At 45.5% G+C, this 22,350-nt stretch overlaps 1 protein-coding gene across 4 annotated transcripts in view; it reads left to right on the top strand.

Moving 5' to 3' along the window:
• Positions 1-22,350, top strand: part of CAPN6 (calpain 6) — a 117,601-nt gene that overhangs the window by 61,518 nt on the left and 33,733 nt on the right. For 2 of the 4 annotated variants that reach the window (XM_077480072.1, XM_077479988.1), the window contains exons 10-11: positions 6,973-7,175; positions 18,129-18,250. In XM_077480072.1, the coding sequence (XP_077336198.1) occupies positions 6,973-7,175; positions 18,129-18,250 (325 nt within the window). Of the gene's footprint in view, positions 1-6,972; positions 7,176-18,085; positions 18,251-22,350 lie in introns of all 4 variants that reach the window. The other 2 variants (XR_013274380.1, XR_013274384.1) reach the window with 2 other exon arrangements.

Here is a 22,350-nt window from a genome sequence, read left to right as displayed (position 1 = left end):
ATACACACGGTCACACAAAAGTTCTCGGAACTTTCAACCGTCAAGAACGTGGTGACGTACAAAACTACAGCAAGCCGAGAAAATGAAGTTCAATGCTTCAGAGCATGCGTCAAATTGTTTCCGAGCATGCATAGGAATTGTGCGCATAGGAATTGGTACAGAGGATCGGAATTTCCGATCGGAACTTTTTCCGACCGAAAAATTGAGAACTCGCTCTCAATCTTTTGCTGGTGGGAATTCCTCCAGCAAAAGTCCGATAGAGCATACACACGGTCGGAATTTCCGGCCAAAAGCTCACATCGGACTTTTGCTGGCGGAATTTCCGATTGTGTGTATGGGGCATAACATTTCCCACATGCAAGTACAACAAACTGTGGCGCAGCTGAAATAATCCACAATTGAAGGTGTGTCACCGCTGTGCTCTATATGTGAAAATTGGCCACTTACCGAATCAAATCATCCCACCAAGAGATCCTATACATGTGAATGAAAGCGCCTCTGAAGACAAGTGGTTAGCCAGCTCCAGGGAATGCAGCTTTACTACTCTGACTGTGTCTTATCTGGCCTTGCCAAGAGAATCTGTCCATACAGGATACAACAGCCTTCTTACACAATTCAGAGGATTAACCCCTAAGTTCCACTGTGAGTGTAACAAGCATGCTATTCTGCACCTACAGACAGATTTTACTGTCGTGGGTTTATTAACACTACCACTTTCAGACCGGACCATTTTGCTGGCTTAAGACCAGACCACTTTTTGCAATTCGGCACTGCGTCGATTTAACTGACAATTGCGCGGTCGTGCGACGTGGCTCCCAAACAAAATTGACGCCCTTTTTTCCCACAAATAGAGTTTTGTTTTAGTGATATTTGATCACCTCTGCGTTTTTAATTTTTGCGCTATAAACAAAAATAGTGTGACAATTTTGAAAAAAAACGCATTATTTTTTACTTTTTGCTATATATATAATATCCCCCAAAAATATATAAAAAAACATTTTTTTCCCTCAGTTTAGGCTGATACGTATTCTTCTACATATTTTTGGTAAAAAAAAATTGCAATAAGCGATTATTGATTGGTTTGCGCAAAAGTTATAGCGTTTACAAATTAGGGGATAGTTTTATGGCATTTTTATTAATAATTTTTTTTTTTTTTACTAGTAATGGCGGCGATCAGCAATTTTTATTGTGACTGCGACATTATGGCGGACCCATCAGACATTTTTGACACATTTTTGGGACCATTGTCATTTATACAGCAATCACTGCTATACAAATGCAGTGATTCCTGTGTAAATGACACTGGCATTGAAGGGGTTAACCAGTGGGTGGCAGTGTAGGGGTTAAGTGTTCCTAGGGGCGTGTTACTAACTGTGGGGGGCTGGGCTTTGTTTTAGTGAAAACTGATCTCTGCTCCAATCACATCACATGGAGCAGAGATCAGCATCACTTGTTGCTAGGCAGAACTGGGAGAGGCTGTTTGCAACGGCATCTCCTCATTTAGCAGCCCCGTGAGACGATCGCGGGTATGCCCGCAGCGATCGAGTCCGCGTGACCCGTGACCGGACTCACGGGGGTCCCGACCAGCACGTGAGGCAGAGCAGCATTTAAAACTGGACGTACCTGTATGCGAAGATGGCTGCCCATGCCATTCTGCCGACGTACATCGGTGTGCGCCAGTCGGGAAGTGGTTAAGGACCAGGCCTTTTCTGGCACTTTTTGTTTACAAGTAAAAGTCAATAATTTTTAGAACCCCCAAACATTAAATATTTTTTTAGTAGAGATCCTAGAGAATAAAATGGCAATTGTTGCCACACTGTATATACGCAGCAGCATTTTTTCAAGCATAATTTTTTTATTTCCAACTATTTCTTTGTTGAAGGTTTTTCATGAAAATATTAAACAGCAACAGAAGAGCAGTGTACAGGAAGGTACATCATATACGTATACTAGTGTGCATAAGTATCACATAAGTCAATACTGAGTGAACAGAAAAGAAAAAAAAACAAAATCAAACTGGTAGACTCCATCCTAACCTATCATATTATGAAAAAAGGTGTAACTGCTCTGACCCCAAATATTATATTTATCTTACCACATATCAAAAAAAATCTTTATCAATGATTCACCATCATTAATTCAAATAAAGTGCATATTTTAGTGAACTACGATAAAAATAATCCTTCTTGATCAAAAAAATATAAATAATAAAAAAATCATAAAAAAACAAGATCAAAAATCAACAGTCCCAGTGATTCTTTTCAAAAGATGGTTATCCAAATCCTCTGTGCACAAATCCATATCCGTGATTGGAAAACTTTCATAAATTTGTGACACACCACCACCTTCTGGAATGGACACTCACCAGAAACAAGGTAAAAAACGCCATTGGTTTATGTTGGGATAACCACTCCACTCATATAAACATGCCTGAATTGAATGCCAGTGATCACTCCTTGTGTCTCCACATTAATCTCAGGTAGGGATGAGCCGAACACCCCCCGGTTCGGTTCGCACCAGAACTTGCGAACGACCCCCGCGTTCGGTACGAACGTTAGAACCCCATTGAAGTCTATGGGACTCGAACGTTCGAATTGGAAAGTGCTAATTTTAACGGCTAATATGCAAGATAGTGTCCTAAAAAGGGTTTGGGGACCTGCCTCCTGCCTCAGGGGACATGGGTCACTGCAAAAAAAAGTTTTAAAAACTGTCGTTTTGGCGGGAGCACTGATTTTAATGACGATTAAAGTGAAAAAAAAAGTGAAATATTCCTTTAAATATGGTGCCTGGGGGGTGTCTGTAGTATGCCTGTGAAGTGCCACGTGTTTCCCGTGTTTAGAACAGTCCCTGCACAAAATGACATTAAACGGAAAAAACACCATTTAAAACTGCTTGCGGTTTTAATGTTATATCTGGTTCCTGCAATATGGTTGAAAATCATTGAGAAACATGGCATGGGTAGCCCTCCCTGCCCATTACCAGCCTATTTGGGTCTTGTACGCATATTAAGGGGAACCCCGTACCCATATTAAAAAAAGGAAATGCGTGTGGCCCCCAGGCCCTATATACTCAGAACAGCAGTATACAGGCGGTGCAAACAAGACAGGGACTGTGTAGGTTTGTTGTGTTAAGTTGAATCTGTTTGTCATTTTCAACCGGTACATTTTTAAAGTGTAGCTCCAGTCAAAAAAACTATCTTTAAGCTTTTTGGAAAACATAGGGAAGGGTTATCACCCCTGTATAATTTGTTTTGTCGTCCATCTTTTTTCATCTCACTTGCTGCTGTCTCCTTGCGTTTGCAAGTAGGAGATGTTTGTAAGTTGGATGTTTGAAAGTAGGGGCCTGCCCTATATTATAGCGGTATTTACTGGGTACAGAGCACGCAGACAGCACGCACTATCTCCTAACACTACTGACTGCAAGCTCTATTATTAACCACTTGTTAGCCCAATGTTTGCATAAAGTGAAAGATGAAGTTATGCTGAGTAAATAGATATCAAACATGTCACTCTTCAAAATTGCACATGAACGTGGAATGGCGCCAAACGTCGCTACTTAAAAAATCCCCATAGGCGACGCTTTAATTTTTTTTTTACTGGTTACATGTTTTGAGTTGCAGAGGAGGTCTAGGACTAGAATTATTGCTCTCGCTCTAACATTCTCAGCGATACCTCACATGTGTGGCACATGCGAGCACATGGGGACATGGGCGCTTTAATTTTTATTTTATTTTTTTATTGTTCATTTTACTTTATTTATTTTAGTTTGACATTTTTTTCCCCAAAAATATATTTTTGATCACTTTTATTCCTATTACAAGAAATGTAAACATCCCTTGTAATAGGAATATGGGGTGACAGGTCCTCTTTACAGTGAAATCTGGGGGGTCAATATGACCCCACATCTCACCTCTAGGCTGGGAAGCCTGAAATAAAAAATAAAAAAAAGATTCTGGCTTTGATCGTACTGGCGAGTTGGTAGAAGCACCGGAGGGCGGTGAGGGGTGGGGGGCGTCTATGGCTGGGTATTTCAGGGTATCACCGAGTATGGCTGGGTATCTCTGAGTATGGCTGGGTATGGCAATTTATGGCAGGGTATTACAGAGTATTAGCGGGGTATTGGCGGGGTACTACAGAGTAATAGCAGGGTACTGCAGAGTATTGGGGGTATTACAGAGTAATGGCAGGGTACTGCAGAGTATTGGGGGTACTGCAGAGTAATGGCGGGTACTGCAGAGTAATGGCGGGTACTGCAGAGTATTGGGGGTTACTGCAGAGTATTGGGGGTTACTGCAGAGTATTGGGGGTTACTGCAGAGTAATGGGGGTTACTGCAGAGTAATGGGGGTTACTGCAGAGTAATGGCAGGGTACTGCACTGCAGAGTAATGGCAGGGTACTGCAGAGTAATGGCAGGGTACTGCAGAGTATTGGCGGGTACTGCAGAGTATTGGGGGGTACTGCAGAGTAATGGGGGTTACTGCAGAGTAATGGGGGGTACTGCAGAGTAATGGCAGGGTACTGCACTGCAGAGTAATGGCGGGGTACTGCAGAGTAATGGCAGGGTACTGCAGAGTATGCACTGGTATTGCAGAGTATTGGCAGGGAATTGAGGGGTTAAATTCGGTGAGCAGCGATGTGGGCACTGCAGATGCAGCCCACATCGCTGCTGACACCGATCTCTTTCCCCTCCGCTGTACCGATCGGTACAGAGAGGGGAGGGAGGAACAGGCGTCATAACATGACGCCGGTTTGTTTCCAAGTGATCACTCCGTCATTTGACGGAGCAATCACGTGGTAAACGGCCACTATGAGCGGCCGTTTACCGTGATCCGTGATGCGACCCGGCGGTCACGGATGCTCTCGAGTGCGCACACCTCGGGGCACGCAAGAGCAGAATTCTGGGAGGCCGTTAATTAACGGCCTCTCAGAGTTAAACAACCGCCCTGAAGCCGTTAATCGGCAATGGGCAGTTGTTAAGTGGTTAAAGCTAGATCACTAGCTATATAGGTGAGGTGAATATAGTGGTGTATACTGCAGTCAGGGCACAGACAACAACCACTACACAGCAGCAAGATAGGAAATCAGCCAAAAACGATTAGTGTGTACTGTGTTGAAGGTACACAGAACACCCACTGCTTCAGATGCTAAGTAACACACTACACGAGGCCGCCTCAAAGGCGGCCTTATATAGTGTGGGGCGTGCACTACACAGCCTGAGCTATGATTGGCCACAGGCAGGATGCCTGTGGCCAATCATGGCTCTCCTCGCTGCCGGCGCTGCGATTGGCCAAGCATGCGGGGTCACAGTGCATGCTTGGCCAATCATGGGGCAGCAATGCACTGCGCCACCGCAGTGCATTGTGGTCCGCGCGCGCGTCACTCGAATTTTGACGCGAACGGCCCAAACGTTCGGAATTCGCCGAACGGCCGAACAGCCAATGTTCGAGTCGAACGTACGTTCGACTCGAACACGAAGCTCATCCCTAATCTCAGGATGTCATAAAAAGCAAACAGCCATCATTGTGCAACATATTAAAATGTATTCAATCATTAAAATAAGTATAGGGAATTTTCACTCACAAGTGTGGTGCCTTTAGACCGGCACTAAGTCTTTCCAGCAATGCTCTTAGGGCCTGCAAGCGCCGTTCTGTCTCCCAGGATCGGTTGTGTGATCCAAGCCTCAATTTGGTGCGGTTTGGTGCAGGAAGGGACTTCAGCATTACCCAGAAGTCTCTATGTGTTTTGCATCCAATCCTGCGTCTATGGGAAGCTTTGGATGATTGGATGAGAAATGCATAGAGGCTTCTGGGTAACGCCAACGCCACTTCCTGCCCCAATCCGCATCAAATCGAGGCTTGGATCGCACGACTGATCCCAGGAGATGGAACGGCGCTCGCAGGCCCTAAGAGCATTGCTGGAAAGACTTAGTGCTGATCTAAAGGCACCACATTTGTGAGTGAAAATTCCCTATACTTATTTTAATTATTGAATACATTTTAATATGTTGTGCAATGATGGCTGTTTGCTTTTTATGAGATCCTGAGATTAATATGTAGACACAAGGAGTGATCACTGGCATTCAATTGGGGAATTTTCAGGCATGTTTATATGAGTGGAGTGGTTATCCCAACATAAACCAAAGACTTTGTTTTACCTTGTTTCTGGTGAGTGTCCATTCTAGAAGGTGGTGGTGTGTCATGAACTGGTGAAAGTTTTCCAATCACAGATGTGGATTTGTGTACGGGGGATTTGGATAACCATCTAGAGAATCACTGCAACTGTGGATTTTTGATTTTTTTTATGTTTTTTTTGATATTTTATATATTTTTTAGATCAAAAAAGATTATTATTTCTATCTTGGTTCACTAAAATATGCACTTTATTTTAATTCATGATGATGAATCACTGATAAAGATTGTTTTTGATATGTGGTAAGATAAATATAATATTTGGGGTCAGCGCAGTTGCACCTTTTTTTCATAATATTTGTTTAGGCCACATTATTGGTGAGGGGTCTATAACTGCAGCAGTTTGGGGATGGGCCCTTCCTGTTCCAACATGACTGCGCACCAGTGCACAAAGCAAGGTCTATAAAAGACATGGATGAGTGAGTTTGGGGTAGAGGAACTTGACTGGCCTGTACAGAGTCCTGATCTCAAACCGATAGAACACCTTTGGGATGAATTAGAGCGGAGACTTTAAGACATCACAAATGTGCTTGTGGAAGAATGATCAAACATTCCCATAGACACACTCCTAAACCTTGTGGACGACCTTCCCAGAAGAGTTGAAGCTGTTATAGCTGCAAAGGGTGTGCCAACTCAATATTGATCCCTACGGGCTAAGACTGGGATGCCATTAAAGTTCATGTGTATGTGTGTGTATGTATGTATATATGTATATATATATATGTGTAATATACATAATGTATCACCTTAATTTATACTGTGTATTCATGTTTTGCCTCATGAGGTGGAACAGAATCGAGAGTACAGGATCCATAAGATGCAAGGACAGGTGAGGGCTGCCTCTTCACCCTATATGAACCTAAGATCTGTCTTCTTAAGGAAAATGTTAAAAAGAGGAAGATACATCATTATTCCTACAACTTTTCATCCAGGCATAAGCTGTAACTTCATCCTGAGAATTTTTACAGATGTACCCTCTGATTTCAGGTATGCAGTTTCTATAAAAAGTACTGTTTTTATGTAATGTTACCTCTTTTATTATTAAAGAGGAGGCCGACCCATCGCTGCAAAAATTAAAAAACAGCAGCTGCACATAATGCAGCTGCTGACTTTTAATAATCAGACACTTACCTGTCCTGGAGTCCAGCGATGTTGGCACTGTAGCTGATGTTGGGTGCTGCCGCCTCCATTGCGAGTAAGGGAACCCGGGAGTGTAGCCTTGTGGCTTTATGCCAGGAACCCTACTCCCTGCTCCTCTCTCCTACTGGCCCGGCGGCCAGGGAAAGAGGGAGGAGGAGGGAGCCCGAGCGGCGACGCAAATATCCACGGCTAAGGCTACGAGAAGTGGGGACAGGATACCTGTGAGACAACAGTGCAACTTCATTGGCCCCTGCTGCTGTCAATAAAAGTCAGTCAGCCAATGAGGAGAGGGGGCAGGGAGCTGTGGCTTGGTTTGGGTGCCCCCATAGCAAGCTGCTTGCTGTGGGGGCACTCAACAGGAGGGAGGGGCCAGGAGCAATGAGAAGAGGAGGATCCAGGCTGCTCTGTGGAAAACCATGGCACAGGGCAGGTAAGTAAAACATGTTTAACTAAAAAAAAAAAAAAGAGACTTTAGTATCACTTTAATAGATGGACTTAACATGCCTATATCAAAGCCAAACCAAACTAAGCTCTTACTAGTGATGGCCGAACGGTTCGCCCGGCGGTCGTTTCGCGGCGAATTTCCGACTTTCGCCGTCCGCGGGTTCGAACGCCTTTTTCCGTCGTTCGCCCCGGCGGACTTACGTGTTTAATGTATACAAGAACTTTAACCTTTCGTGACACGTTTATCATGTGTTACAGGACAACCAATTGAGACATGACAGCTCATGGACACTTGGACATTCCCCCTAACCTATAAATACACCCGATCCGGTGGCCATTTTACATTCTTTCTTCTGTCACTGTAGGGAAAGGATCCTGTGTGGAGTAGGGACAGAGAAAACGCTAGCTATTTGGTACACAAAAGTTCTTTTCAGGACTGGTATAGGTGTTAGGTCAGCAGCCTGAGTTTCTTTTGTCAGTTTAGATAAAGGGACAGAGCGCTGTATGCTGCTATTTTAGGGACAGCTCAGCCAGATTAGTCTTTCTTCATCATCATCATCATCATCATCATTAGCTGTTACTATCAGGTCCACAAAAGAGCTGTTCCAGCTAATCGTTCCAGCCTACTCTTTTTTGCCAATTTGTATAGGGACAGGCAGGAAGCAGTGTGTCAGGCAGTGAGGATAATTTTAAAGACTTGCTGTTACTATTAGTTCCACAAAGGTTCTTTTCAGGACTGGTATCAGTGGTACGGTAATAGGCTTGTACACGTATAATATTCTTTCTTCCAAATATAGAAAGAATATTATACTTGACTGCTGCCCTTCTGCTGCAGTCTGCTAATCATTCACAACTCACTTGTTCCACAAAGCTCTTTATCAGGACTGGTAACTTGGTCTGTCTAGGGTGCTACGGTACATAGGCTTGGGTGCGGTACAGTCTGCTGTTCTGTAAGGACCGCTATCGGTCCACAATACATAGGGTTGCCGTGCACTACTGCTGACCGCTGCCCTATACTGCAGCAGTCCTTCAGCGGTATAGGGACTGACGCACAGTCTGCTAAACACTAATACACAACCTGCTTGGTCCACAAAAGTTCTTATAAGGACTGGTAACTTGGTATAGGGTGCTACGGTACATAGGCCTGAGTGCAGTACAGTCTGCTGTTCTGTAAGGACCGCTATCGGTCCACAATACATAGGGTTGCCGTGCACTACTGCTGACCGCTGCCCTATACTGCAGCAGTCCTTCATTGGTATAGGGACTGACGTACAGTCTGCTAATCACTAACACACAACCTGCTTGGTCCACAAAAGTTCTTATAAGGACTGGTAACTTGGTATAGGGTGCTACGGTACATAGGCCTGAGTGCAGTACAGTCTGCTGTTCTGTAAGGACCGCTATCGGTCCACAATACATAGGGTTGCCGTGCACTACTGCTGACCGCTGCCCTATACTGCAGCAGTCCTTCATTGGTATAGGGACTGACGTACAGTCTGCTAATCACTAACACACAACCTGCTTGGTCCACAAAAGTTCTTATAAGGACTGGTAACTTGGTATAGGGTGCTACGGTACATAGGCCTGAGTGCGTTACAGTCTGCTGTTCTGTAAGGACCGCTATCGGTCCACAATACATAGGGTTGCCGTGCACTACTGCTGACCGCTGCCCTATACTGCAGCAGTCCTTCAGCGGTATAGGGACTGACGCACAGTCTGCTAAACACTAACACACAACCTGCTTGGTCCACAAAAGTTTTTATAAGGACTGGTAACTTGGTATAGGGTGCTACGGTACATAGGCCTGAGTGCAGTACAGTCTGCTGTTCTGTAAGGACCGCTATCGGTCCACAATACATAGGGTTGCCGTGCACTACTGCTGACCGCTGCCCTATACTGCAGCAGTCCTTCATTGGTATAGGGACTGACGTACAGTCTGCTAATCACTAACACACAACCTGCTTGGTCCACAAAAGTTCTTATAAGGACTGGTAACTTGGTATAGGGTGCTACGGTACATAGGCCTGAGTGCGTTACAGTCTGCTGTTCTGTAAGGACCGCTATCGGTCCACAATACATAGGGTTGCCGTGCACTACTGCTGACCGCTGCCCTATACTGCAGCAGTCCTTCAGCGGTATAGGGACTGACGCACAGTCTGCTAAACACTAACACACAACCTGCTTGGTCCACAAAAGTTTTTATAAGGACTGGTAACTTGGTATAGGGTGCTACGGTACATAGGCCTGAGTGCAGTACAGTCTGCTGTTCTGTAAGGACCGCTATCGGTCCACAATACATAGGGTTGCCGTGCACTACTGCTGACCGCTGCCCTATACTGCAGCAGTCCTTCATTGGTATAGGGACTGACGTACAGTCTGCTAATCACTAACACACAACCTGCTTGGTCCACAAAAGTTCTTATAAGGACTGGTAACTTGGTATAGGGTGCTACGGTACATAGGCCTGAGTGCGTTACAGTCTGCTGTTCTGTAAGGACCGCTATCGGTCCACAATACATAGGGTTGCCGTGCACTACTGCTGACCGCTGCCCTATACTGCAGCAGTCCTTCAGCGGTATAGGGACTGACGTACAGTCTGCTAATCACTAACACACAACCTGCTTGGTCCACAAAAGTTCTTATAAGGACTGGTAACTTGGTATAGGGTGCTACGGTACATAGGCCTGAGTGCGTTACAGTCTGCTGTTCTGTAAGGACCGCTATCGGTCCACAATACATAGGGTTGCCGTGCACTACTGCTGACCGCTGCCCTATACTGCAGCAGTCCTTCATTGGTATAGGGACTGACGTACAGTCTGCTAATCACTAACACACAACCTGCTTGGTCCACAAAAGTTCTTATAAGGACTGGTAACTTGGTATAGGGTGCTACGGTACATAGGCTTGAGTGCGGTACAGTCTGCTGTTCTGTAAGGACCGCTATCGGTCCACAATAGATAGGGTTGACGTGCACCACTGCTGACCGCTGCCCTATACTGCAGCAGTCCTTCAGCGGTATAGGGACTGACGCACAGTCTGCTAAACACTAACACACAACCTGCTTGGTCCACAAAAGTTTTTATAAGGACTGGTAACTTGGTATAGGGTGCTACGGTACATAGGCCTGAGTGCAGTACAGTCTGCTGTTCTGTAAGGACCGCTATCGGTCCACAATACATAGGGTTGCCGTGCACTACTGCTGACCGCTGCCCTATACTGCAGCAGTCCTTCATTGGTATAGGGACTGACGTACAGTCTGCTAATCACTAACACACAACCTGCTTGGTCCACAAAAGTTCTTATAAGGACTGGTAACTTGGTATAGGGTGCTACGGTACATAGGCCTGAGTGCGTTACAGTCTGCTGTTCTGTAAGGACCGCTATCGGTCCACAATACATAGGGTTGCCGTGCACTACTGCTGACCGCTGCCCTATACTGCAGCAGTCCTTCATTGGTATAGGGACTGACGTACAGTCTGCTAATCACTAACACACAACCTGCTTGGTCCACAAAAGTTCTTATAAGGACTGGTAACTTGGTATAGGGTGCTACGGTACATAGGCCTGAGTGCGTTACAGTCTGCTGTTCTGTAAGGACCGCTATCGGTCCACAATACATAGGGTTGCCGTGCACTACTGCTGACCGCTGCCCTATACTGCAGCAGTCCTTCATTGGTATAGGGACTGACGTACAGTCTGCTAATCACTAACACACAACCTGCTTGTTCCACAAAAGTTCTTATAAGGACTGGTAACTTGGTATAGGGTGCTACGGTACATAGGCTTGAGTGCGGTACAGTCTGCTGTTCTGTAAGGACCGCTATCGGTCCACAATAGATAGGGTTGACGTGCACCACTGCTGACCGCTGCCCTATACTGCAGCAGTCCTTCAGCGGTATAGGGACTGACGTACAGTCTGCTAAACACTAATACACAACCTGCTTGGTCCACAAAAGTTCTTATAAGGACTGGTAACTTGGTATAGGGTGCTACGGTACATAGGCTTGAGTGCGGTACAGTCTGCTGTTCTGTAAGGACCGCTATCGGTCCACAATAGATAGGGTTGACGTGCACCACTGCTGACCGCTGCCCTATACTGCAGCAGTCCTTCAGCGGTATAGGGACTGACGTACAGTCTGCTAAACACTAATACACAACCTGCTTGGTCCACAAAAGTTCTTATAAGGACTGGTAACTTGGTATAGGGTGCTACGGTACATAGGCTTGAGTGCGGTACAGTCTGCTGTTCTGTAAGGACCGCTATCGGTCCACAATAGATAGGGTTGACGTGCACCACTGCTGACCGCTGCCCTATACTGCAGCAGTCCTTCAGCGGTATAGGGACTAAGAGTTTTGTCACAGGGTCATTTAAAAAATGACATGCAGAGGAAGAGGCAGGCCCTTCCGCAGGGGTGGTAGGGGTAGGGCAGGAGCAACAGGCTTGAGCCAAAGTGGGAAGTTGCAGAAGGTGCGTTCAATTACTTTAAAGGATGCACCAGACTTGGTTGAGTGGCTCGCTCAGCCTTACTCTTCTGCACCCTCCTCATCCTCTCGATCTGCACCCTCTTCTTCACTCTCTGCTATGTGCACCCCCAAAGACACTACCACCAACAACACGACCACCACCACCACCACCACATACCTTCCGCTTGAGTCACTGGAATTATTTTCCGATCCATATCAAGAGGACATTTCTGATGCGCAGCCACTCTTGGTATTGGATCAGGAAGAGGAGGTAGCAACAAGCGCTACTCAGCAGTCTGACGCCAGTACCCAGATCAGCCCAAGGAGGAGGTTGGTCCCCGGTGTTGCTGCCTACTCTACTTATAGCGGTGGGGAAGGTGACGTTGATGATGACGTGTCTAGTGATGTCACGTGGGTGCCCACAAGAGAGGAAGAGGAGGGGAGTTCAGAGGGAGATATGGACCAGCAGATAGGGAGGAGAAGCAGCAATGACTTACATTGCACAGCAGGGACAAAGCAGACTGCAAATGTATCAGGAGCGAGTCATCGACCATGTACGGTCACATCTGGCGCTCCCAGGACACCGGCACATGGCTCCGCAGTGTGGGCTTTTTTTAACGTGTCCGCTGCTGACAATAGCGTTGCCATCTGCAATCTTTGCAGTCAACGCGTTAGTCGCGGTAAGCCCAATACTCACCTAGGGACGACCGCCTTAAGAAGGCACATGAGCAGCCATCACCGAGCCCAGTGGGAGCAACGGAACACACAAAGCCACACTGCAGGCTCTCACCGTCCAGCCTCGTCTTCTACTTCTCCTTCTCCTCTCTCCTCACAATTGTCCTCCACTCCACCTTCCATCACGCCAAGCTCACATTTTTCTGCAAAAAGGCAGGCTTCCGTGGGCCTAATGTTTGAGCGTAAAAAAATGATGACGCCGGATAACCCTCTTGCCCAACGGTTGGCGGCTGGCTTGTCAGAACTCATAGCCCGCCAACTACTGCCATATAAACTGGTGGACTCGGAGGCCTTTCGCAAATTTGTGGCCATTGGAACACCACAATGGAAGGTCCCAGGAAGGAAGTATTTCTCAGAGAAGGGCATCCCAGAGCTATATGGCCATGTTCAGCGGCAAGTGAATGTATCTCTGGCACACAGTGTCGGTGCCAAGATACATCTGACCACAGACACGTGGTCTAGCAAACACGGGCAGGGAAGGTATATCAGTTTTACTGCCCACTGGGTGAACCTTCTGACGGCCGTCAAGCATGTAACCCGTGGCACCCGTGTAGATTTGGTTTTACCGCCACGGATTGCATGCAGGCCTGACTCTTCTTCTCCTCCTCCTACTCCATCCTCCTCCCTCTCCTCCTCAGCTGCCTCCTCCTTTTCCGCTGCTAGCGTCTCTTCCACTGCACCGCCCAAGCTCCCCAGAACCTATTCCACATGCCAGGTGAGACGTTGCCATGCCGTGCTGCGTCTGTTGTGCCTGGAAGCAAAGAGCCACACTGGCCCGGCACTCCTTTCAGCTTTGCGTTCACAGGCAGATGAGTGGCTAACACCGCTCAATTTGACAGTTGGTAAAGTGGTGTGTGACAACGGTGCCAATCTGCTTAGCGCATTGAAACAGGGCAAAATCACGCACGTGCCGTGCATGGCACACGTCTTAAACTTGGTCGTGCAGCGATTCCTTGTCAAATACCCTGGGGTCCAGGACATCTTGCGGCAGGCAAGGAAAATCTCGGCCCATTTCAGAAGATCTTACACGGCCATGGCTCGCCTTGCTGACATTCAGCGGCGACACCATCTGCCGGTCAGACGTCTTATTTGCGATTGCCCGACGCGATGGAACTCAACCTTCTATATGCTTGATAGGCTGCTCCAGCAGAAACGTGCAGTTAACGTCTACCTGTATGAACTCTGCGAAAGAAACGGTTCTGGGGAGCTGGGTTTTTTTTCACCGCGCCAGTGGCTGCTCATGCGCGACACATGCAGACTTCTGCGGCCATTTGAGGAGATCACCAAACTGGTCAGTCGCAGCCATGGCGCCATCAGTGACATGGTACCTTATGCCTTCTTTCTGGAGCGTGCATTGCGTCGTGTCATTGATCAGGCTGTGGAGGAGCAGGAGCGGGAAGATGAGGAAGTCGCAATGCTGGATGAATTCCCAGGGGGGGCTACTCTATCTGAGACAAGTCAACAACAGGAGTCTGATGAGGAGTCAGAGGAGGATGGTGCCGGGGCGGATGAGCAGGAGCAAGAAGAGCATGCTTTAAACCTTTCTGGGATCCCTGTTGTGCGAGGATGGGGAGAGGAGAATGAAGAGGACGACATTATCCTGGATGATGAGCAGGAGCCAGGCCACCACACCGCTTCCACTTTAGTGCAAATGGGGGCCTTCATGCTCCAGTGTTTTAATAGGGACCCCCGTATAAAAAGCATGAGGGTCAAGGACCAGTACTGGGTGGCAACGTACTTAGACCCCCGGTACAAACACAAAATGGCGGAAATGTTACCGCCGTCGCAGAGGGCTGTCAGAATGCAGCACTTCCAGGCCTTGCTTCGAGAAATGCTGCATTCTGCTTTTGCGTGCGCTGGCAGAGGAGCAATTCCCACTCCCAGAGAAGGATTTGCGGGTACCAATCCAACAGCGCCTGCAAGAAGAGGCCGGTTTGAAGATGTGTTGGTGACTTCGGATATGAGGTCATTCTTTCAGCCGACCCATCGACAGGTGTCATCCGGATCCAGCATCAGGGAACGCCTAGACCGTCAGGTGTCCGACTACATTGGGTTAACGGCCGATGTGGACGCTCTGAGGAGTGATGAACCCCTAGACTACTGGGTGGGCAGGCTTGACCTCTGGCCAGAGCTTGCCCAATTTGCAATCGAACTGTTGGCTTGCCCCTCATCCAGTGTCCTGTCCGAAAGGACGTTCAGCGCAGCAGGGGGGATTGTGACCGATAAGCGTACTCGCCTAGCTCACCACAGTGTTAACTACCTCACATTTCTAAAAATGAATGAGGCATGGATCTCGGAGGAATTCAACACATGTGATCAGTAGACCATGTATATGTCTATAAACAATTTTTGGAATCAAGCACACAGACCTTCTTAATTCATTTGGCTCACTTCCCTGACCCAAAAAAGCACACCGTACTATATGCCCCTACCCTCCTCTTTGAAGAGGTTGAGCGGTGTCATATTTCTACTGGGGCTGCTTATTATGAGGGGTTCCCACCATCCCTGTGCTGTGCTGACTTCCTCCTGGGTGTTCTTATTATGAGGGGCTCCCACCATCCCTGTGCTGTGCTGACTTCCTCCTGGGGGTTCTTATTATGAGGGGATCACACCATCCCTGTGCTGTGCTGACTTCCTCCTGGGGCTGCTTACGGTGCTGCTGTCAGCGCTGTATGTCACGGAGCTGCTGTCAGCGCTGTATGTCACGGAGCTGCTGTCAGCGCTGTATGTCACGGAGCTGCTGTCAGCGCTGTATGTCACGGAGCTGCTGTCAGCGCTGTATGTCACGGAGCTGCTGTCAGCGCTGTATGTCACGGAGCTGCTGTCAGCGCTGTATGTCACGGAGCTGCTGTCAGCGCTGTATGTCACGGAGCTGCTGTCAGCGCTGTATGTCACGGAGCTGCTGTCAGCGCTGTATGTCACGGTGCTGCTGTCAGCGCTGTATGTCACGGAGCTGCTGTCAGCGCTGTATGTCACGGAGCTGCTGTCAGTGCTGTATGTCACGGAGCTGCTGTCAGCGCTGTATGTCACGGAGCTGCTGTCAGCGCTGTATGTCACGGAGCTGCTGTCAGCGCTGTATGTCACGGTGCTGCTGTCAGCGCTGTATGTCACGGAGCTGCTGTCAGCGCTGTATGTCACGGAGCTGCTGTCAGCGCTGTATGTCACGGAGCTGCTGTCAGCGCTGTATGTCACGGAGCTGCTGTCAGCGCTGTATGTCACGGAGCTGCTGTCAGCGCTGTATGTCACGGTGCTGATGTCAGTGCTCTGTATTACGGTGCTGCTGTCAGTGCTCTGTATCTCCTGCACCCTCTTGTTTGCCTACCCTGGTCCCTGACCTTCCCTCTCCTCCATTGCCTTCATTAGCTCCATAGTCCTGAATTGTCAGAACAATTTCCCAAATAAAAAAAAAATGCTTGTAGTTATCGATCCCAAATTCACCTCATACATGTATTATGCTATTGTCCAGGTGGTGGGACTACGTGCTACCCCCTAATAATTACCCCGTGGCCGCAAATTCGACCTAAAGGTTTGCGAAATTCGCCTCCCATTGAAGTCAATGGAGCCCGCGGCGAACGGTCGTTTTCGCGAACGTTTGTGTCCGTTCGCGTTTCGCGTTCGCGAAACGTCCCGTCGGAAGTTCGTCCATCACTAGCTCTTACACTCAGGATACAGTCATTTGAAGGGATGCCATGACCCAGTGTGATGGATTTACCAGTCAAATAGACTTTGCAGGTGCAGTTGCACTCATTTTCCCCAGAGCTTAGAAAATGTGGTAAAGCTCTGTTGATTTCCATCATCCAATCATATGCAAGCAAAAATACCTTGCACCTTAATGGGTACAAAATAAAGCTTCTCCACACTACATTTAGTAAATAAAATGAGTGCAATTGCACTTGTAAAATGCACAGTCTATTTGCCTTTTCGTAATTCAACCTCAGTGAGACAGTATACCCATTTTGCTTTGGCAAGAAAGGAGACCTGCATATATATGTGAGCCTATAGGTGCTGACTGATGAGTGTCATGTTGCTGATGGACCAAAATTTGTAATGTTTCCACGCAACTTGCCAAAATTTAAAGTAGATATAAACTGAATATTACCTTTTTTGTTTTTGCAAAAATACAGTTTTTACCTTTTTATCTTTTGGTGTAATGATACTAATCTCCTGCATACTCCTTTTAGCTATTTCCTATATATATATATATATATATATAATATGCATGCACTCTAAAGATGTCTGTTATTCGGGGTGGATTTCCTGATGTTGATAACAGTGGACCATGCTTGTGCAATGTGTGTTGAAATTAAAACTTGTAGTCTCCATAAGCAGCCCATGTTACCGGGGTGAGAATTAGAGAAGAACTGAGGCTGAGAGCATTTTCCCCCAAGGTCAGTACAAATAAGATACATATTTTGGACTGTTGAAAATGCAGTCAGTGACCGTTATTTTTGGAAGGGTAGTTACTTAGTTACATAGTTAGGTTGGAAAAAAGACACATAACTTTGTTGTGAACTCTAGTTCAACCAATAAAATTATTTTATAAAGGTGAATGTGTGTAATTTTCACAGAGCAGCAGTCAGCTTGTTCAGCCCATAAAGTACTTTGTTGTTTACAATACATCTTTTCCAATTCAATGTTTAGCTTTTGGAGCATGTACTGTATAAGAGAATGTGTCACAGTAACCCATGTCCTTTGAGACAACACCATGTCCACCAAACATCACAAATTCATATCACTCGGTGTATAGTATACACAGCTCATAGGAAACTGCCCCTGCCATGAGAGCCAGTTAATCGTTTTTTACCCCCAGGCCAAAAATTCTCAGTCCTCCTCCCCTGGTGACAATTCAGGAGCACAATTGGGAGACTAAGACAACGTTTGGTATAAAGGGATGTGCCAAAACACAGACAGACATTCGTGGTAGGACCACCAAGTAAATTTTATTGAAAATTGCAGAATTGAAATCTTTGAATAAACCTTTAAGATTATATTAACATGTTAATACTTATCTGAGATTTTAGAGGTTGTGTTTACATCTACTTTAATTCCATAATCAAACTTAATATTTTTAACATTTTATTACACTGAAACAATGACCATGACATTGGAACCAGATTGAGGTGGACCTGTTATCCGGTTGTCTAATGTGCTCTGCAGGGAGCTTCGACTTGATAAACCAAGTGTGACCTGCTGGAACTTGCTATGGGGATACCCAAAAAGAGTCAGTCAGGTGTCAGTACGGAGTGTGGAAGGAGTACACCCACAGGGCGAAACAGAAGGTAATAGCATGCAAATATTCACTGAACCATACACATTAGTCCAAAGAGCAGCTCACAATCAAATAAAAAACACAATGCTCCAGAACCAAATAAGGTACAGACTAAGAAAAAACTAAAATAAAAAATCTGCGCTTAGTAAAAAAAATTGTAAAAACAGCAGCTGAACACTATAACCAGGATACTGGGCACAACAAAACAAAAAAGATACAAGTGCAGCGCTTAACCTCTAAAAAAATTATATGACTTAGTGAAAATTCATAAACTTTGGTAGAAAAACCTAAATAAAAAAGATCTAAATATTAGTGAATCCAAATAAAGTGAAAATCAATAGTGAAAAGTATTTTCAAAAATTATCAAATAAAACATTTATCTGTAACTCAAATGTCCAATACATTTGAAAAATGTGAAAAAATTCAAAAGTGTGTAGTAATGCTACATAGTGTATATAATGTCCTATGTAAATGAACAACAAAAGTGTAGTTGATCTTGTTTGTTCAAACAAAAATAGTGCTTGACCACGTGGACCCTTCACCGCTGCAAATCAGTAATAAATGGAGGCTTACCAGATCACCAGTCGGTATACGCAGATACGGACACCCAGACAGTTCGATGCGGACAGCTGGAAAACAACCCAGTCCTTCAGATATTACACAATCACCGAATCAGCTCGAATCCTCTCATAAGCCGGTCTGCACGGCTGCGAATACGTAGGAATTTCGATACAGGAAACCGGAAGACAACCCACACCTTCGAATGTCTCGTAGTCACCAGGTCCATTCTGATCCTCTCAAAAATCTGTGTTTATGACATGGCTGCTTCTAGTCTTCCTTGTGTTGCTGTGTTTTATCCTGTCACGCGCATCCCCAACTATGCGCCGGTTGTCACTCTATAATGATAACGACTTGCAAAGTCCACAATAGCTGTTTCAACCAAACAGTACTTGATCTTTTATGGCAGGTAGCTTCCCCTGCCAGGAGGCTTCCAGGCAGGACACTGCTGTCCACTTCTGTTGCTGCAACCCAAACAACAAACACCATCCACCATGTCCTCTGCACTCCTCCACACCAGGGGAAGCTACCTGCCATAAAAGATCAAGTACTGTTTGGTTGAGACAGCTATTGTGGACTTTGCAAGTAGTTGGGGATGCGCGTGACAGGGTAAAACACAGCAACACAAGGAAGACTAGAAGCAGCCATGTCATAAACACAGATTTTTGAGAGGATCAGAACGGACCTGGTGACTACGAGACATTCGAAGGTGTGGGTTGTCTTCCGGTTTCCTGTATCGAAATTCCTACGTATTCGCAGCCGTGCAGACCGGCTTACGAGAGGATTCGAGCTGATTCAGTGATTGTGTAATATCTGAAGGACTGGGTTGTTTTCCAGCTGTCCGCATCGAACTGTCTGGGTGTCCGTATCTGCGTATACCGACTGGTGATCTGGTAAGCCTCCATTTATTACTGATTTGCAGCGGTGAAGGGTCCACGTGGTCAAGCACTATTTTTGTTTGAACAAACAAGATCAACTACACTTTTGTTGTTCATTTACATAGGACATTATACAGTGGTGTGAAAAAGTGTTTGCCCCCTTCTTCATTTCCTGTTCCTTTGCATGTTTGTCACACTTAAGTGTTTCGGAACATCAAACCAATTTAAACAATAGTCAAGGACAACACAAGTAAACACAAAATGCAATTTGTAAATGAAGGTGTTTATTATTAAAGGTGAAAAAAAATCCAAACCATCATGGCCCTGTGTGAAAAAGTGATTGCCCCCCTTGTTAAAACATACTATAACTGTGGTTGTCCACACCTGAGTTCAATTTCTCTAGCCACACCCAGGCCTGATTATTGCCACACCTGTTCACAATCAAGGCATCACTTAAATAGGAGCTGCTTGACACAGTAAGGTCCACCAGAAGATCCTTAAAAGCTACACATCATGCCGAGACCCAAAGAAATTCAGGAACAATTGAGAAAGAAAGTAATTGAGATCTATCAGTCTGGAAAGGGTTATAAAGCCATTTCCAAAGCTTTGGGAATCCAGCGAACCACAGTGAGAGCCATTATCCACAAATGGCGAAGACATTGAACAGTGGTGAGCCTTCCCAGGAGTGGCCGGCCGCCCAAAATTACCCCAAGAGCGCAGCGACGACTCATCCAAGAGGTCACAAAAGACCACACAACAACGTCCAAGGAACTGCAGGCCTCACTTGCCTCAGTTAAGGTCAGCGTTCATGCCTCCACCATCAGGAAAAGACTGGGCAAAAATGGCCTGCATGGCAGAGTTCCAAGGAGAAAACCACTGCTGAGCAAAAAGAACATCAAAGCTCGTCTCAATTTCTCCACAACACATCTTGATGATCCCCAAGACTTTTGGGACAACATTCTGTGGACCGATGAGACAAAAGTGTAACTCTTTGGAAGGTGTGTGTCCAAGTATATCTGGCGTAGAAGGAACACTGCATTTCATAAAAAGAACATTATACCAACAGTAAAATATGGTGGTGGTAGTGTGATGGTCTGGGGCTGTTTTGCTGCTTCAGGACCTGGAAGACTTGCCATGATAAAAGGAACTATGAATTCTGCTGTCTACCAAGAGATCCTGAAGGAGAATGTCCGACCATCTGTTTGTGTATTCTGCAGCAGGACAATGATCCTAAACACACCAGGAAGTCCACCACCGAATGGCTGAAGAAAAACAAAATGAAGACTTTGGAGTGGCCTAGCCAAAGATCTGACCTGAATCCTATTGAGATGTTGTGGTATGACCTTAAAAAGACCGTTCATGCTCGAAAACCCTCTAATGTAACTGAATTAGGACAATTCTGCAAAGATGAGTGGGCCAAAATCCCTCCAGGACGCTGTAAAAGCCTCATTGCACGTTATCGCAAACGCTTGGTTGAAGTTGTTGCTGCTAAGGGTGGCCCAACCAGTTATTAGGTTTAGGGGGCAATCACTTTTTCACACAGGGCCATGATGGTTTGAATTTTTTTTCACCTTTAATAATAAACACCTTCATTTACAAATTGCATTTTGTGTTTACTTGTGTTGTCCTTGACTATTGTTTAAATTGGTTTGATGTTCCGAAACACTTAAGTGTGACAAACATGCAAAGGAACAGGAAATGAGGAAGGGGGCAAACACTTTTTCACACCACTGTATACACTATGTAGCATTACTACACACTTTTGAATTTTTTCACATTTTTCAAATGTATTGGACATTTGAGTTACAGATAAATGTTTTATTTGATAATTTTTGAAAATACTTTTCACTATTGATTTTCACTTTATTTGGATTCACTAATATTTAGATCTTTTTTATTTAGGTTTTTCTACCAAAGTTTATGAATTTTCACTAAGTGATATAATTTTTTTAGAGGTTAAGCACTGCACTTGTATCTTTTTTTTTTTTTTTTTTTTAAGGTACAGATTAAGTAAAGGGAATTTAGCCTGTTAGATGAGCACTAATTTGTTAGTTATACTTTAGCAAAAATCATTTGTTACATGACTTCCATATTTTTCCCATACTTACTGTTTGGTATTTACCTGATTTTCTCACACACTGATTTGTAGTTATTATTTAGTGTGTGCCTAACATTGTCCTCTGTTTTTGCTAGCAGTTCACAAAAGCATTTTTGAAGGATCCGGGATGCAGTATTTGAACTTTGAAAAAAGCAGTATTGTATGGAGCATTGCTCACCTGCATACTGTATATTATTACCTCCATCCTAACCCACGTTATTCCTTCATACAAGTCAATAAAACTATTTTCATTCAGTCACGGACACAGATAGGAGAAGGGGAAAAATCTGCCCAACAAGGACCTGAATTCACGAATAGTGTTTTTATTGCTACCAGTGAAACAAGATGATGTGAAAGGGAATATGAAAGTCCAGTTTGAGGCACTGCTGAACAGTGTGAAACTTTGGTTTTACTGCTGTCTGTGTTTTCAGTTGGTATGATTTCCAATAATTTCCTGTCCTGCTGACACTTCATCACAATTTTACACTGGGGGAATAATAGAAATCTACCCATCGGGGACATTGACAGCAATAAAAATGTAGTATAGTTCTGATGTCCCCCCAGTCTATTAAAATG

The sequence above is a fragment of the Lithobates pipiens genome, unplaced genomic scaffold (genome assembly GCF_037356315.1).
Source record: "Lithobates pipiens isolate NorthernLeopardFrog02 unplaced genomic scaffold, aLitPip1_a1.2 Scaffold_1, whole genome shotgun sequence".
NCBI classification, from domain to species: Eukaryota; Metazoa; Chordata; class Amphibia; order Anura; family Ranidae; genus Lithobates; species Lithobates pipiens.
The sequence above is the reverse complement of the archived record's forward strand: the minus strand, read 5'-3'. Positions and strand labels throughout refer to the sequence as shown.